The sequence below is a fragment of the Gracilinanus agilis genome, chromosome 1, assembly GCF_016433145.1.
Source record: "Gracilinanus agilis isolate LMUSP501 chromosome 1, AgileGrace, whole genome shotgun sequence".
Lineage (NCBI taxonomy): Eukaryota > Metazoa > Chordata > Mammalia > Didelphimorphia > Didelphidae > Gracilinanus > Gracilinanus agilis.
In genome coordinates, this window is record NC_058130.1 from 385587267 (window position 1) to 385606671 (window position 19405).

The 19405-nt window shown below is 36.5% G+C and overlaps 1 protein-coding gene across 1 annotated transcript in view; it reads left to right on the forward strand.

Annotated features, from left to right (window-relative positions):
- Nucleotides 1-19190, forward strand: part of ADAMTS12 (ADAM metallopeptidase with thrombospondin type 1 motif 12) — a 561778-nt gene extending 542588 nt beyond the window's left edge. Inside the window, exons 22-24 of the mRNA XM_044681474.1 lie at nucleotides 4296-4439; nucleotides 9087-9240; nucleotides 19012-19190. Coding sequence (XP_044537409.1) covers nucleotides 4296-4439; nucleotides 9087-9240; nucleotides 19012-19190 — 477 coding nt within the window. The remainder of the gene's footprint in view (nucleotides 1-4295; nucleotides 4440-9086; nucleotides 9241-19011) is intronic.
- The last annotated feature ends 215 nt before the right edge of the window (nucleotides 19191-19405 follow it).

Below are 19405 nucleotides of genomic sequence, written 5' to 3' on the forward strand. Positions count from 1 at the left end.
TAAAGTAACTCAGATGTTTATATACCCTTTGAACCAGAAACTCTATTAATGAGCTTATATCCCAAGGAAGTAATTGGGGTTTTTTAAGTCCGCATATACTACAAAATATTTATAGCAGGACTTTTTATGGTAGCTAAGAATTTAAAGGAAACTTTTTATAACACTTAATTTGACCAAAACCAATTTTAACAAAAAATCAGAAGATAATGATACTATTAAGATCAAGTGGCCTAGATTTGTGACCCTGAGCAAGAACCTTAAACCCCATTAGCTAACTCCTCCTGTTCTTCTGCCTTGGAGCCAATATACAGTATTGATCTAAGACAGAAGGTTAAGGGTTTAAAAAATAAATTAAAAGATCAAATGATAAGATATAAGAAGAAACCTATCCCTTCATGAAGGTCAGAAATCCATATGTGTAATACATTGCATATGCTTTTGGACTTTTTCAAAGTATTTATTAATAATGGTGACTTTTTTCCCCTCCAAAAATTATTTGTCACATAAGATGGCTTAATAGGAGGGGGAAAGATATACAAAATACCATGATGATATAAGAAACAGTAAATATCAAAAACTTATTTAAAAACAAAATCATATAGCATCACTTAAAAAATGTTGGTGTTTAGATAGTGAGAATTTTGTGTCAGGGAGAAATTTGGGATCATTCAAAGGGCTGCACAATTTCCCAAAACAGTCTATTCTATCCTGGAATCAGCTCATTGCCCACTCACAATAACTATCCTAGAACTATGTGCTGATGAACTTGTGGTTGGCTGTTCAATCAGTAAGCATTAATCAAGCACCTATTATATTCCAAGCATTTAGCAAGTTACTAGGAATATGAGGACAAAAGTTAGAGAGGTTCTATCCTTAAAGAACATATATTCTACTGAAGTGGTATGAAGGGGCTATAACTTGGTTGTAGATAAATAAATGCAATCTAGATACAAACTAAGTAAATAGTAATTGGGGAAGAGCTAACAACTATGGAATTAGGGGAATCTTTTTTTAGGAAGTGACATATTAGCTGAACCTTGAAGATACCTAGAAGTTCCAAGTAGCAGAGATAAGTTGAGAAAGTATTATGGGCATGAGGAATAACTTGTTCAAAGATATAGAATTTCATTATGCATGCTAATAATTAACAATAGCCTTTATTCTTTATCCATTTGATTCTTCTTGTCTGCATTGCTAAATTAATCTCTTTTGAGTAGATCTCATTGAAGAAGCCCTAGCATAATATGTATGGTCTATTGAATACGGCATATCAAATAATCATGATGCTGTTATCCATAAAAAGAAGCTTGTGGAGGACCTCACCATGTATGTAGAATCTCTCTTTGCCAAAATTCTTGGAAGGATGACTTCCATGACACTTGCAAGCACCTTTTGGCAAATATATTTCCCCTCCTTATGCCTCATTTAATATATGTATATGTGTGTGTGCATATATATATATATACATATATATNCTAATTCTCTGGCTTCTTGGTCTCTCCTGCTTCAAAAAAGGACTTTTTTTGTATAAAGTGGCCTATTTTTATCTTAGGGTAAGAAACTCCAAATCCACATTTCTATTAGATGTGACACAAATAGTCAATCTGCAGTTGTCCTATAGTCCCCAAACTTGATTTTGTTTTTTATTTGATTTGATTCAGTTTCCCAGAAATAAAGTTTAAAAACAGTCCAAAAAAGTCATATGTAATTTAGCTTTTGGAAAACATACACAGCAGCCATTTTTGGCCTCTTTCAGTATTTTGCTTCTGGGGAGTGCTGCTTTTTTTTCTCAAGTACGTTCAGAATTATCTGTGTCTCTTCTCAAGCTTTTTTTTTTCTTCTTTATTTTTTCACATAAGTATTCTTTTTCTGTTTCTTTCAGTAAATAAATGTACACATAAGGAAGGAATACTTTACTGCCTTAGCCCTTGTATAAAAATAACTATTGTAAAGAGGCTTTAAGGCTACATTTTGCCCTATTGTGCTTTTTTTAAATCAGCAAATAATAAACAAAGAAAAATTGTATATTCTCTACATCTGTCAGCCAATGAACACCAAACTATTCCCCTTCTTTACTTTTTCCACAACCATATGTCCAGTACATGTGTGAATTGTTCTTAGAAAGATTTCCACAAAAATAAGAAAGTAGGCATATTGGTAAACAGTATTAATGTCCTCTTTATCATCTTTTGGGGACAATAATACCAGCCATGATTTTCCCCCTTTCTGTCTCTTTAAAATAAACTCTCTTCCTTTTAGGGATCTTGGACGATGAATCTTTAGAGCTTCCAAAGTCATATCTTTCACATGAATTCCTTGGTGCGTACTTAATATTGAAGAGCTGCTCTTTTCAATTTCCTCATCTCATGCATTTCTCTATTTCTTCCCACCCTACAGACTAAGGGATCATTCAACTACTGTCAATGATGAAATTAGATTACTGTAGAAATGCTGGCAACATTTTTAATTCTTGCTTCTTTTTTTGGTTGTTCTTTCAGTTTTATCCCTACATGTTCTTATGGGTCTCATGATAAGCTTTCATAGATTTTTCACTACTCTTTTGTATCGTGAAGAGATATTGCTATTGTTTCCCCTCTCTCCTTGATGCTACCCACCCAATACTTTATAAATAACTTTATATTCTGAAAGAGTTGTGCTCCTGACTCATATTTCTCATTAGGGCAAAGAGATCAGTGTTATCTGGCTTAGACAGTTTTGAGACCTTTTCGGCCCTTTCTTTGTGATGATCATATCATATTGGTTAACCTACTGGAGGGAAAAATGATAATAAATACCATTGTTTTTCCAGGTAGAAAATAAGCTATATCTAGGAAGTAAATAGGTTTTCTGAGGGATTATAGCCATCTTATCTATAGAGAAAGTTTGCTGCAGGATTTCAAAAATAATTGTTTATTGGTTGCTCTTTGAGTCCTAAAGAATTAATTTTACATATCTTCGTTAATATAGTACATAGCATAAGTACTTTATGATGATGTTGCTGAAAACTGTCAGTTTTCACTATTTTACGCTTCCTTGCTTTTTGGTTTAAAAAAAAGAGGGTTTGTCTCTTCCACAGATCATAAAAATGAGATTATATATTTCATAAGGCTGTTCAAGTGAGCAAAAATCTTGCATAAATTTTGGAGACTGATGCTTCAGAAATTGAGCTTTTCCTTATTTATTTTATGAGTTTTAGAGCCAATATATCAGACTACACAAGCCTCTCTCTCCACTGTATTACCCATAATATGGACAAGTTTATTGCCAAAATTCTATCTCGTGAAGGATCTGCTACCTCCTACATAGTGCTGAGGGGAAGAGGAAATTCTTGTCTTGGTAGAAGATGAAATAAAGATTGTGTTGTTGGCTTTCTGCTAGGCTGTCAGATCTACTTTTAATAAGAACATTATTAATTTTAAATTCTGATTTCTTGCCACTCGTATTTTTTTGTGCTTTACTCAAGTAAGTGATATTTTCTATGCTGAACCATCCTTTATTAACGTTCTGATCAAAGGTTTTCATCCCAAGTAGAATTTTTTGGTTTGTTTGTTTTTGTTTTTGTTTTTTATTTGAAATCCCAAGTAGAATTTTAACTAGGATGATGTGAGCAGAACTTTGTCTTAAAACAATTATATCTGTCAGAAGGAGTTGTGCTTTTTCCCTGAGAGGGCACTGTTTTGCCATATGGTTACATATCCATATTTTATTTCTTTGTCCTCTAATGACATAACCAACCTGTGATGACCATCCCTGAGCCACATAATGCCCCACTGAGTCATTATAAAATCCCTCTTATAGGAGCCCATCTTCTTTCCCAGCCCCATGCATCAGACCACCCCATCTTCCCACATGCTGTACATAATGTAAGATAATTATCTATTCTGCTATATATTCCTGTCCCTATATTTTTTGCCTCAGGTATAAATATTCCTAGTTATGGCTCTCCCTAGGTGAATTGTTTCTAAACAGTTGACTATTTCTCTTTTCCCCAGACCTCTCTTTTCCTTGCCTTTGAAATTTCTTTTCTCACATTTTGCCCACCTTGATTTCTAGTCTCATCCTTGGTGCTCGGTGCCTAGTAATCACTGTGAGCAGTTCAGTAAGGATACAGCCACCTAAGAAATTGCAGGAACCTGCCATTTGGTCTAAGCTTTCCCTGGATAAGGCAATACATACCTGTGCGATACAGCTTTAAAGAATCACACAAATTAGTATGAAATATAATTTTTATGCCCCAGAGTTCTCTCCTGGTGACTTCTCTTCTAATTCTCTTTGTACTACTTTATACTCTCCAGTGTTCCAGGTCCTGTGGAGGTGGCACTCAGGAGAGGCTGGTGCATTGCCCAAAAGGTCGTTGTGATGGACAGGCAAAACCTAACTCTACCAGACATTGTAATGAGCAGTCTTGTTCCCACTGGGTAAAAGGGACATGGAATTTGGTAAGACTAATTACATTCCTTTTTTTTTTCTAACAGCAATCTACATTTATATTTTTGTTTATAACCAAACAGTCAATCAATTGATAAACATTTATTCAACACTTTTTACTTACCAAATACATAACAGAGAATGAAAGAATCCTTGTTACATTCTACTGAAGGAGACTGCACATACCTATGTAAATACAAAGCACAAAATAAACACAAGGACAAGACACTAGCAGGAAAGCTAGGAGTACAGTGGATAGAGAGCCAGGCCTGGATTTGAGAATATCTGGGTTCAAATCTGGCCTCAGATTCCCAGCTGTGTTACCCAGTCTTTACTACTCTTCTGCCTTGAAACCAAAACACAGTATTGATTCTAAGACAGAAAATAAGGGTTTAAAAAAAAGACTCAAAGACATAAAGGAGAGTCAATTCAGTACAAAGGAGGGGTCCAAAGTGTAATGGGAAGAAAGGAGCATCAACTCCTTTTTCTCATTCTCCCTGAGATCCTGGACTAAGAGTACACCTCCTTTTTTCAGTATCACTTCCATGCTTTCTTTCTGCCATTATCACCCAGCATTCACTCCTCTTCTGAGATGTACCCTACATATAATACATATATGTGCATATACAAATATGTATGTATTCTACAGATATAGATATAGATAGATGACAGAGGGACAGACAGATAGATGAATAGATGGATGGATAGATAGATGGATAGATAAGTAGATATAGATAGATAGATAGATAGATAGATAGATAGATAGATAGATAGATAGATCATCTGCTCCAGATTTTTATTGAGATATACAAAACTTCAGTCCATCTCTAGACCTGGCTTTCAATCTCCTGAACCACCTAGTTGTCCCCATCCCCTCCCACCCCCAGCCATTGGCTCTTAAGAGCTAAAGACAAAGATCTTCAAGTCTCCTTGTAATTCCCTAAGAACCTACTCTTTTTCATTTAAATTTTCTCTACTTGCTTAAGGGAGTTAAAGTCTGTAATTTTTACTCAGATAAGGTTGGTGATGATGATGATGATGATGATGATGATTATATATTATTGATAGTAGTAGAAAGAAATAGAGCATTTCTGGCTTCTAGTACACTCAGCAAAAAGGGATGTTTAGAAAAACAGACTTCTTTACACAGCCTACTCTTTCTCACTAGGAGCCAAAGGTCCTATATTTTGATCTTCCCCTATCTCTGGTTGGATTATCAAGTTTCTTTTATTCATTTATTGTTATAGACGTGGTATTTCATTTTTTAAAGTCAATGAAGCTCAGAGCATTTAAAGCTAATCCTATAAAGTTGAAAAGTGTTAATGTGGAAGAAAAATAAAGAGATACTGTTTTCTCAAGGTTCCACAGTTAATTAGGGAGACTAGAATCCAGGTTTCTAGTCCTGTTAAAGAAAGCATAGTCCCTATAGTCTTGTGCTTTCATGTCCTAGGGAATAAAAGTTCTCCTTGGAGGAAGAAAAACTAGGGGAAAAAATCAATCAATTAGCAGCTGTTCACCAAATATTTACCTTCCTCTTACTTGGTCAGTCCTGTGGGAGATTAGTCATGCATCCGACATGGTCCTTATTTTAAGATTTGTGGAGAAAACCAGGCTAATATACTCATTGTTATTTAAAAGCAAAATAATACATAGTAATGCTTTGCTAATTTAACAATCTGTAGTTTTATCTGTGTAGTTACTCTTTCCACCTTTAGACTGAACCCTCCATACTTTGTAGATAATTATACTAATAGATCACTTTTATTTAGTACTCTAAGGCTTGCAAAGTGCTTTCAGGACAAGCAATTCAAAAATTATTAAGCAATCTACATGTAGGGAGCATCCATAATTCCAAAGGGCTGATGATAAAGTGTCTTATCCACCTCTTGATAGAAAGATGATGGGCTCAAGATGCAGAATGAGACATTTTTTGCTTTTCCATCTTTGTATTGTGGATTTTGTTTTGCTTTTCCTTTTTTTCTCATGTAAAGAGGGAAGTTGGAGAAAGAGAAACATGGATTTTTTAACTGGAAAAAATTAAACTAAATTAAAAATTTAAATCAAATGCATTAAGTACTTGAGTTCAAGGGTCATAATCCATAAAGCATCTCTGGACCTTGACTAACAGGGCCTGGACCCGCTGGAGAACTTGTAAGTTCTGCCTTTTATGGGCACACCCTCAGGGGTTATGGGTAATAATCCTTTAGTCAAGGGGGTGGAAATCCTTCCTGAAAAAAAATTATATAAGCACTTGTTACTTCCCTTTACTTTCTGTAACTGTAACAATTGGAAGAGACTCAATTGGTCAGATACCAACTCCCTCCCCCCCATACACACATTCACAAGAATCCTTTCAGGTAGATTCTAATTATGATCATATACAAATGACTTTGCAAACTTTATGACTATGTATCAATTATTATTTTATACATGAGAAAATCAAAGTTCATAAGGTTAAGGGACTTGCCCAAGGTCACACAGTAAGTATTTGAGGTAGAATTTGAACCAGAATCTCTTTGACTCCAAGTCTGGTATATTGTAGTGAATAGAGACATGAACTTGGAGTGAACTAGATTGAGAAAAGAAGGGGAAAGAGAAAGAGGAAGCAGGAGGAAGAAGAATGTGAAGAGAAAGGAAAAGAAGGGGAGAGAAGAGGGTGAGCGATAATATAGAAACTGTCAGCAGAGATAACTCAAAAAACATTCAGGCAAACATGGAGACATGGGACTTGAAGACTGGAAGGAGCCTTAGAAATCATAAGCCTCATCCCTCCTGCCTGTGGCATAAATTCCCTCTACAACATCCCCAAGGACTTTCTCTAATTGAAAAACATTTCAGAATAAGATAAAAGGAAAAGAATCAGTCAACTGTCCAACAATTAGTTTTAAACCTCTACTATGTACCAGACATCATACTGAGGATACAAATACAAATACATGAAAATTCTTGTTCTCAATGAACTTATACTTCATTAAAGAAAATACCATGTATATATGTGTGTAGAGAAAGAACATAAATTAAATAAATACATAAAAACAAGCTAATTTGAGGGAAGCAGTATCATAAAAACTTCATGTTAAAGGAAACTGAGGGGATTGTAAAGGCCAAAGTGAGGACAATGTATATTCAAGAGAAGAATGGGGAGGCAGCCTGTGAAAAGGCAGACAAATAGAAAGGAATATCATGTATGAGAGGTAGCGAGGACACCAGTTTGGCTGGTGCAGAGCCTGGAAGCATAGGTTGGAGCCAAAACATTCAGAGCCAAAAATTCCAAAACGAGTTTATGTTTTTACCCCAGAGTGTTATGTCAATCTGGAGACTGAGTTAATTGGGAGTATTGAGTCCTAATGGGACACCTAGATATGGTAATGAACCCAAAAGGTCAAACCCAATGCAGCTGATGTTAAAAGGAGAATATGTAGAATCTGCTTGCTCTGATCCCCAAATGGCTAACAGTAACCCAGAGCTAACAGCCTGAGCTAGGAATCACCTGATAGTGCAACTCAGCTAACCCTTGTCCAACTGAAGCCCTGTAAGTTTGATGCTGATGGCTATATCCCTTTGCTTGATTCACTAAAGATCTGATTATTTGATCTATAAAGATTAACAAATTAGTTTGACCTTTTCTGACTGCGAATTTGATCTCAAGAAATTGAAGGAACACTGAAGTAAACCCCTTTCCTAAGTTGACACTTAGTCAACTGAAGCCCCACTATATCTTTGAGACTCTCAGGAAAGGGATTTCTAATAGTTGACGAGTTTAGAGAAAGGGGAACTGGGTAATTGGTGGAAAGTGGGAACTGGGAATCCTAAATAAATCCAGATGGATAAATTGTTGTCAAATCTTCACTTGAATATTGTTGATCAAGGATCTTGGCTGGTTGACAGGCCTCAGCCCTGATTCAGGGTTGACCCTGCTGAATGATAGTTATCTTTGCTGATCTTCTTGGTGATTCTGAATAAAGAAACAGAGATTGATGGATCACAGTTGTATCAGTCTGATAGCTAAAGCTGGTTGCTGAGTAAAGAGAATATAAGCTATACCTAAATCCTATCCACCTTCACCCAAATATCTCCAACTGAGACCCAGATGGGTTCAGATCTGTTCCTTTTATACCCAAGCCTAACTGCCTTGGCTCATGCCAAGCTCAATCCATTCTGCATTCTAAGCAGGTAACTGTCCATCACTCTTGACTTCAACATGGCTGCCATGTATTTTCTCACAGAGGCAAAGGGATTTACTATATATTTGGGGGCACTGGAGTAACAAGGTCAGACTTGTGCTCCACATCATCATAGGGAGAATCTTGAGGCAAAGAAGGGGGCAGATGCCAGAAATTTTGTTGAGGAAAAAAACAATAAAACATGGCAATTTATTGCATATGTGGAATGAAGGAGAGTGAAGAATAGAAGATGACACCCAGGTTTTTAATTTTGGTGATTGGAAAAATGGCGGTGCCCTATCACTATTAAATAATAAGGAAGTTCAAAGAGGGAAAGCATTTAGGAGGGGCCAGATGATGAGTACTGTTTTGTATGTTTACTTTACTCCACAGTTATAGTGTTGGTGTTTTATACATACTCTAATCACTCTGGTATGGAGGATTCCATAATTATGTCTTTCCTTGAATCTCAGCTAAGCTCTTTATCTCTTTCAGTGTACTGTTTCCTGTGGTGGTGGCATTCAGCAAAGATCTGTCCAATGTGTCAACTCAGAGAGAAACAAAACAGAAGACCACAGCCTGTGTGAGCATACCCCCAAACCTCTGGAATCACAGAAGTGCAATGAGCAAGAATGCAGGAAAAACACAGGTAGGTTAATGGATTTCCTGAAGAGTTATGAACAAATTTTTCACAAATAACTAGCTCTGTATGACTGGACTTGTACATATCATTTATGCTCTTATTCCCCCCACCTTTTTTTTGAGGATCACAATACCAATTCATAATTCAAACAAAAACCTTAAAAACTTACCATATTTGAATTTTCTTTCATCTGTAGCAAGCAATTTGGATTAATAAGATTCAACTATACCTCCTTGAAAGCCTTGCTTATAGCTCCCTTCTGTACTTTATTTCTCTTTTGTGTTATATAGCTTTATGTGTACCATTCATTCAATAGGAAATGTGTCAGAGCTATCAACCTCTGAGTAGGTGGAGACATATTTTTGCAACTCCATTTAGTCCTCTGTTCAGCTTTTTCTTCCTGAAATTTTATAGGCCTAGTCCATGCTTTTATTGAAGACTATACCTAATTACAGCTATGTGCTAAAAAGTTGCTCTGGGGGTAGAAAATATAGCTCCTACTTAACTACTCTAATGTTGTTACTCTCCCTCTCTCTCTCTCTTTCTCTCCCTCTTCCACTTTATCCTTCTCTCTCTCTCTCTCTCTCTCTCTCTCTCTCTCTCTCTCTCTCTCTCTCTCTCTCTCTCTCTCTCTCTCTCCAAAGACACACAAATAGGAAGTGTCTAAGGTGGGAGGTGAACTCACCTTGAAGAACTCATTAAAGTCTTCCTGAGTCTAAGCCCAGAATTATCTTCTGCACCACCTAGCTCCCTAGGAATTAGTGAGGAAGATCTAGTAGGACCAAGAATTCTAGAGGAGATATAGGGGGCTTATTGCAAGGCCTGTGAGAAATTTTCTGCTTCTGGCAGATATTCCATGAGCTTTTGGAGGAGTTTCAGTTTAACTACATTTGCACACTTAATGTGAATGGATTTTAAATTTATTAAATTTATCATATACACATGATATATGTATATATTCATATATGCACATACCTATAGATGTATATTTAAATATTTAATGAACTTAATAAACATCAATAAACATGAGCATTTCAATACACAAAGAACAAAACAGGACAGAGTTGGAGACTTATATGAATAGATTCTAAAGTGTTTATTAAATTTAACACAATGGTACCCAAACTGAGTTGCTTATCCATGGCCCTACCTAAATTTCACACACACACACACACACACACACACACACACACACACACACACAGCCGATTCTACCTTATATTTCATATATGTGATATTGATTTTAAAATCAGATATGTATTTATATTTGCCTTGAGCTTCTCTAATATCAGAGAAACTACTTATAAACCTTATAGATTACAAGGCAAAAACAAAAACCTCCCAGAGCATAGTAAGGTGTATTTTCATGCCAAATAAACACCTGAACAATTCTGAGCAAGAAATCCAGTTTGGGATCAAATTGTCCTGTTTTCCCTGTAGATGTTTATCCATTTGACTAAGCAATTGGCCAGCATCCTCTTTGCTTTGTACCATAGAGCTATAACCCAGTAGCCAGGCAACCAGCAAGGGACTGCTTCCATAGTGTCAAGATTAGCCTTGCCTAATGATACATTCATCAACCTTTTAAAGCTCTAGGAAATTAGGGCCCTGCCTTGCCACCTAACATCTTTCTCCTCCTCCAAAAGCCCTTGGAATATCTGCCTGAAACCAATCTTAAGATGAAGACTTTCCTCTATAATAATATCGCTTTTAGAGAATAATCTCTTGTTCTTTGAAGAAATTCATAGACTGGTAAATAGCATGTTATAGGAACCTATAATGCCTACAATCAACACTGGGCAATTTTTCAGCTTTTAACAATCCATGGAAATAAACAAAAGAGAAAATTTAAATACTTGTTCAATTTGTAAATTTGGTTTCTACTGTATAGGCTGAAGGCAAAAAAAATTCCCTTCCATACAACTCTTATTCATAATTATTCAACCAATAAATTCTTATTAAGTGCCTTCTTTCTATTTTATTAGAATGTAGAGAGGCTACCTTGTTTAGTCAATTGAGAGTTCATGGTAAAGTCAGGAAGATGTGAGTTCAATCTTAGTTGTGTGAAGGACAGCAAATAACTTTACTTCTTAGTTTATTAGGCAACAAAAGTCTAAGACTATAATCTGTAGGAAAACAATCTAAAGAAAGATTTCATACAAAAATTTCCCTATATCAATGAAGACAGCAGTATGGTAGAATGAATGGAGCATTGGACTGGGAGTCAGAAAGGTCTAAATTCAAAGTCCATCCCAGACACTTAATAGTTATGTGATCATAGCCAAGTCATTTAAACAATCCATGTCTCAGTTTCCTCATTTCAAAATGAAGAGTTTCAACTTGATGACCTCTAGGCTCTTGCAGCTCCAAAATTTCTAATCCTTTGAATTCACAAGTTTGGAACAACAGGAAAAGAGAGTGATAGAAGGAAAGGGAGATACAGAACTATGCTAGACAGTGGAAACAGATTTAAAAGAATAAGAAATAAAAGATAATTCCTTTCCTTATGGAGCCTTGTAGCTTGCTTGGAGAGGTTTTTGAAAGTGTTTGCATGTAAATAGCATTCTGTGTATATTTTCTCATTTGATACTCTCTATAATAGTGTGATGGAAACATCTGTACTATTATAGAGGAGATAATAAGCGTTTATTAAGCAATGACTATGTGCCAGGTTCTGTGCTAAGTCCTAGGGATAGAAATATAAGAAAAAAGAAACACAGGACCTGTCCTTTAAGGGCTTAATACAAAAAGGGAGTTGAAAAGGTGGGTGGTTAGTTATAGAAATGGGGGATGAAGGTACCCACCCAAGGGCATGATGCTGAAATCAAGAAAGTCAGAAGTATAGCCAGGAGGGGACTGAACCCTTCCCTAAAATGGAAGCTTTAGGAGAAACTTCACAATGGGAGAAGAGGGACAGAGTATTCGAGTGAGTCTACTGTGAGAAAAGTACAGGAAGATTAAGATTAAGAAGGCACCAGGGATTGAGGGAGGAAGTTCAGGGTAAGACTATAGCTGAAGCAAGGATTCAAAGCCTGGAAATTCTGATTATCACAAGATGGCAGCATGGCATAATTGGCAGAGCTCTGGATTTGGAATCAGGAAGGCTCAAGTTTAATCCCACTATTTTAATCATACTTTCCAGTTCTGTGACCAAGAACAAATCATATAACCCAAGCCTCGTTTCCCAATGTATAAAATAGAGATAGCAATCCCTGTAGTATTTGCCCTCTTAGAGCTATTGTCAAGATTAAATAAGATATTGTATGTAAAAAGGGCTTTAGAAACTGTAAAATGGCATAAATGTTAGCTGACTCCATTTTATAGATGAAGAAACTGAGCCTTTATAAGGTTATAAATTGTCTATAGATACATAGCCAGTGAGTATAAGATCTGGGGCTCCTACCCAGATTTTCTGAGTCCCCAATTTTCTTTCTTCTCCATGATGTCATACTTTTTCCTTTCAGTTTAACTCCCTAGATTATGTCTCAAACATTTCTTTGATGAGGAGGTTGGTGGCTTGTCCCTTTAAATTTCTGAAATTTAGTTAGTAAATTCTGATTTGTTACTCATTCTAGGGCATATGGGTTACAGACCACCCAACTTGTGAGTTAAATGGAGATGTTTTCACCTTTGGTGATTAAAAGATGGGAAGGGTATATTTAATCTAATTATCACACCATTTCATCATTTGTTAGGGCAAAATCATATTCCATTATATGAATATACCATAATTTCTTTAGTCATTACCCAAGAAGAGACTACCCCTCTTAGTTTCTAATTTGTGGCTATTATACAAAAGGTTGTAATTCTTAGTATGATTTCTTTGAAAGTGTAGGAGAGTGATATAGTTGGGTCAAAAGATACACAGAATTTAGCAAATTTGGAGACATAGTTTCAAATTGCTCTCCAGAATAGCTGGAACTATTCATAGCTCTACCACCTGTGCTCTAGTGTATCTGTTTTCCTCATAGTCCTTCCATTCATCATTATCTTTTTTTTTGGTCATTTTTGCCAGTCTAATCAGTGTGAATTTGTGAGACAAAACCTCAAGGTTGCTTTAATTTGCATTTCTCTAGCTATTAATAACTGAGTATTTGTATATGATTGTTGATAATTTGGATTTATTTCTTTGAAAACTACCTGTTCATATCCTTTGATTATCAATTGGGAAACAGCTCTTAGTCTAGAAAATATGAAGTTCCTTATATATCTTGCAAATGAGACCTCAAAGACTGCAAAAATGTTCCCCAATTATCTGCTTTTCTTCTAATTGTTACTATATTAGATATATTTCTGAAAAAAATTTAAGTATATAATCATAATTTTCTATTTTATCTTGTATGGCCCTGTCACTAGTTTAGTCATGATTGCTTATCTCTTGTAATGCAAGATTTCTTGCATTTGCAATATTAACCTAGGCAATCCTGTCAGTTAGCAGAATGGAACTTTGGCCTGGCAGGTGCCATCCAGGGTGGTGACAGTTGGGCTGTGACTATATAAAGCCCTGCAAACACAACCATGGGTTCTGATTTCCTTGACCTCACCCAGATACCCAGCTACCCCTGACTTCCCCTTGGGGACCCCGGGATTGAAGGGAGGTGGGTTGTGGAATGTGGGCAGGAATTAGAGTAGCCTAGTGGTCAGGGACATCCCTAAAACAACTGAACAACTTCATCTGTTTAGTTGGTGGATCAAATAATATCAGGCCAGTGTCAAGTCATCTCTGGCTGAGGGCTGGTTCCCTCAGCCTGACCTTGCCTTCTAGGTCCATTGCCAACACTTGCCGGTTGCCCTTAGCAACAGCTTCACAAAACCTTGAACCCTCTTACCTCAGTTTTCCCTTTCCAGTTTAAAATAAATCCCTTAGCCTAAATCTGTGAGTTCCTGTAATTCCTTCAACATCACCAAGGCTAAAGAGACTGAGGAGAGGAAAGAATATTAAGAAGTTGAGGTTACTGTGAAGTGGAAGCTAAGCCTCCATTGTAACCAGGAAGTTGAGCCCCATTTCCTGCTGCATTCTGCTTTCACCCAATAGAAAGGCAGTTACTTCAGCAGGGAGGTTGCCACCCACTCAACACCTTAAAGGAGCCTGCAGCTAGCAGTGGAGATTGACTGGGCACCACAGCTGAGGCTGCTCATCACTGATAGCTCCAAATCTCCTGCTAGTTTAGTTACAGGCTTCCAGGCCCCTGGTGACTCACATATACTATCAGCATTTTATTATTGTTAAGATTAAAAATGATAAAGACTGATATAATAATAGAAATTAGTATTTTAATTAAAGCCATGGCCATGTTGGTAAAATATATATGACCATGCCTATCTTTTATGTTTACCGCCGGAGCCCATCCTCTCCACCTGCCAGTCAGCCCTTCAGGAAGATCAAGAGGCCTTCTTTAGGCCCCTCCTCTGAATTTAAACTGCTCCCTGCGTGGGGACCTTTGACGTCCCAGCACCCTAAGACTCCTTGGAATCATGGGTAATGTAGTCTCAAAGCCCCCATGTGTCCATACGGAGTCTGCTAGACACTTCCAAATAGCACTTCCCGGAATTTAAAACAAACATTATCCACTACATTATCTTCCATTACACTCTATACATAGATCCAAAAGGTAATCTCTTCCTTGCTCCTCTAATTTGTTTATGATATGATCCTTTATATCTAGATTATGTATCTGAAACTTATCTTGATGTACAGTATGAGGTGGTAGTCTAAACTTAATTTCTGCCAGACTGCTGTTCAACTTTTTCCAGCAATTTTTGTCAAATGGTGACTTCTCCCAGTAACTTAGGTAACATTTCTTGTCATACATTAGAACATTTGACTATGAGAGTTTCATTCCTCAAGGACCTGAATATTTGCCTATCTTCAAGAGATTCCTACCAGAATGAAAATATTTTCTGGTTAGATAATATTTCAAGATATCACCACCCTTATAAATAGGTTGGCAGCTAAATGAATACAAATCTGGGTTGGCGTACTCAAAAAGCAGCACCTTGAATTAAAGGGGAGTTAGAAATGGGTATGAAAGAAAAACTATTTTTGCCTAAAGCAGACTCTCTCCTTTGAAAGAGATTTTAAAAAGCATAAAATATATAGAAAACAATAAAAAGAAGTATTCCATAAGGCACTAAATTTTGTGGTTCCAATGATAAGTGAACAAAGTGAATGTAGAAATAGAAATGGAAGGCTTTAAGGAGGGAGTGAATCTGGAGTCAAACCCTGATCCTTTCTTCTCTCTACTTTCTTATGTACCAACTCCACCAATACATCCATTTGCATATATAAATATATATATATATATGGTGGCATTATGCAGCTAGGTAATCACAAAAGCCTTATGGTGAGTGATTCCTTTAGCATCCTGGAATTGTCATGATGTCACAGGATGTTGTCCCAACATTGACAGGTTTCTAAAGGGGAAGTCTGAAGTTGTTCTATTTAGCCCTTGGCAGGATGTCAGACCGAAGTAATTACAATTCAATGTTTCCTAATATTTACTAAATTGATAATGTTCCAGATAATATTATACTATTTTGTGGAGAGTAGTCTGGCAAAAAAAATAGTTGCAAAGGATTTTCAACAAAATAGAGGGATGGAATTTTAGAATTAGAAGAGATCTTGGAGATAATTTATTTAATACACTTGTTTTAGAGTAAATTGACTTACCCAAGGACATACAACCAAGAAATAGCAAAAGCAGGATTCAATCCTAGTTTTTTTTACTCCAAATCTAGTACTCTTTTCACTACCACATGATCACTTTTTAGGAGAGGCATACACAAGTCTTCTTTATTAGACGGCCAACAAAATCAAGACAAAGCACTGATATATTCAATATACATTGTTTTAATATCATCCCTTTTGGTTTTGTTGTTTTAATGTATTTTTTTATATTGAACTTAACAAGCATCAAAGAAGATGGTTATTTCCATATGCCTAATAGTAGAGAAAAAGAAAATCATTGATTAAACTTCAGCTCTCTCATATTTTTTGATTGATATAAGAAGCTGTCTGTAGCTTTGAAAGCTATCCTGCTTGTCTGTGCTTCTTTCTGATATTCCTTCTAGTCTTTTCTCTAAATGTAAAAGAAAAAAAGATGTTTTGATTATTCCTTTTTCTTTATTTCTCTTTTTTCCTACTTTATTCCTAACCCTTTTCCTATTATAAAGAGAAAAAAAACAAAATTCTGTAACAAATAACATACAGAGTTAAGCATAATGAATTCCTCCACTGGCTCTATAAAAAAATATTTCTCATTATGTCCATCACCTTGCTATCAGAGGGAGGGAATGTGAAGCATGTCAGACAAAAGTTAGAAATCATGATGATCATTGACATTTGAGGGATCTTTATGGAAGAATTTATCTCCTGTTGAAACTCAAAACAAACCCTTTAGATATTTGACAAGGAAACTGATACTCAGATATTAAGGGAATTATCCAAAGTACTGCAGCTAGTGTCACAGGTAGAAATCAACGCTTTTTCTCTTTGAAGTCTGTATTCCACCATCCCCCCCACTATGCCTTTTGACCTTTTAGGAAGACTTCCTCTTGTCGGAGATGGATCTATACATTTCGTTTTAAATAAAAATTGATTTTTATTGTCCTTGAAAAGAAATCCTTCTGAAAAAAGGACCCTGCAATTGAAGGACTCAGCTCTGGGTATGAGAGGCATTGTCCTTTATCTCCTTCTCAGTGCACTGGAAACACACTTTTCAGGCACATAGACAATGGGATTCTGGCAGCTCAAGAGAGGAAACATTGTAATGGAAAGAGGCCAAAGTGATTGAAATGATGAGTTTTTTGTAGAGATGAGACATTTTTGAGTTTAATGCCTTTTCAAAAAAATCTGTCTGAGACTTTTTGAAGAGCACACTACTTTAGTTTTCCCATTTAACTAACTGGTCTATTTACAAGATGCTCCTGGATATTGGCTTGGTTTTTTGAGAGTGATTTTCTTCAGGAGCCCAGTAGACTTTGTTCTGCACAAAGAAAAAATGACAATAACAAAATGATAACCTGGGCTCTGGAAATTATCCCAGCAAAATCTAAAAGAACTTTCTTTTATTAAAGGAAAGTCTCTTACCTATGAACATTACATCTCTCTAGGCTTCAAGAGGTCAAAGGATTTAGAGTTAAAGGAGACCTTAAGGACCCTCTAGTCTAATTCTCAATTTACAGAGGAAGAAGTCTGTTGAAGAAGACAGGATGTGCAGATAGAGGGTTAGCTTTGATAAGGTGTAAGGCCACCTCTCTAGGTGACACAGGGGCAAAGGAGATAATGGCAGAAGGCATCTCAATGAAATGAAAAAGAGAAAAGGGAGAAAATGGAGCTCATAGTGAATGGCCTCAATTTTTTCCATAAAATATGAGGCAAGGTTCTCAACTAAGAAAGTGGGATGAGGGGAAGCCATAGGAGGTTTGAAGGAAGATTAAAGGGTTTAAAAGAAGCACTGTAGAGAATAGGATCGAGTGTTAGAAAAGGTGTGGAAGGATTCCTAGCAGCAGAGAGGTCCCACTTGAAATTGTGTAATGTAAATTTGTGGTGAATCCAATCAAAATGGACTTGATTTTCTCCATCTTTGTTTAGCATCTTAGGAGTGAAAGAGACAAGTAGTAGGAGTCATCCAAAGCTGAGGTTTGGTAGGTCATAATCACCATTATAATCAGGGGTCCAGAGACTCAAGAAGACAGTATAGAATTAAACTGGTTCACAAAATGGGCAAAATAAGAGAGAATGACTAGTTGAAAAGAGATGATCTAGAGGAGACTGAAGGGTTAAATGTAGTATATGGACAAAAAATAAAACTTGGTAAGGCAAAAGGAAAAGCATAAACTCAATAGATTAGTCAGATAAGGAGATTTTGGAATTCTTGAAAATGAGGTGGTATATTTGTGGATCAAGAGTATGACCATCTTTGTGTGTGGTTAAGGTGGAACAGAGGAGTAGGTTATACGAAGTGAGTACACTGAGGAACTGAGTGTTTAGGGTGTTTGAAGAGGAGTCATTATATATTTTAAGATCTCTTAAGTATGAGGGCAAGAGTTGAGGAGAGAAAAATTGTGAGCCAAGTTCCAAAATTGTTGAGGAAGGAAGGGGAGGTACACAGACAACAGCTACCAAGATTTCAATTGGGTGGTAGATATGAGTAATATGTACCTCAAAGAAGGAGAGGTTACTGAGCAACAAAGGTAGGAGGAGGATCTAGAAGTGGCTATGGGGAGCAAGAAGTATTCCACTCTTTCATTTCAGCCAAAGTAAATGATTGAAGAAAGTACAGCTAGTATTGGAAAGGGCAGTCAGGGAGGTGAGTATCATCAGGGAAGAGCCAGGTTTCATTTCAAAGCATTTACTGTCTTACTCCTTGTTTAGATTCCAAAAATTTCTAACAGGGAAGGGGCCTCAAATTTCTAGACCAACCCCTTTATTTTACAAATGAGGAAACAAGTGAAATGATTTGCTCAGGGGCACACAGATAGTTAATGACAAAGCTAATGGCAGTAATCCAGGTCACTCAAGATATACTGCTTTGCATTGTGGTTTTAATATATAACACTCTCTCTCTCACATAAAGCATAAACATCATGGAGGTAGGAACACTGAGATCTTATTAGTAATAATGCCTACCATCATATCTTAGCTATGGTAGATACATTTCATGAACTTCCATGACAAAATTTTTTAGAAATGTAAAGAAGCCAAATCAATAGCAGTATAGTTATTCAATATAGTATTCACCTAAAAATCATTTTTTTTATTTTACTCTCTCACAGATCTACCTTGTGTCAAGGACAAGCTATCACCGAGTTTCTGCCAGACACTGAAAACTATGGGCAAATGCTCTATCATCACTCTAAGGGCTCAGTGCTGCTACACATGTGCTGGCCCTCAAACCATCCGGCCTCAATGGCAAAAAAATCGACAGGGCTTCAGAAAATCCAAACTGCTCTGAAGCCAGAAGGAATCCATCCTCCACCAAAGACAGCAACAACCTGCTAGACATGATGAATTCTGGGCTCTGGGTTAATTTTATTGAAGTCTCAGTTCATTTATTTTATTTGAAACTGGGTCAATTTTTTAAAATCCTATTATGTTCCTCCACCTTAAGGGATGTTGTTGAGTTGTTATGTGTGCTGGTCCCTGGCAGAAAAGCGTGATATCCAGTCA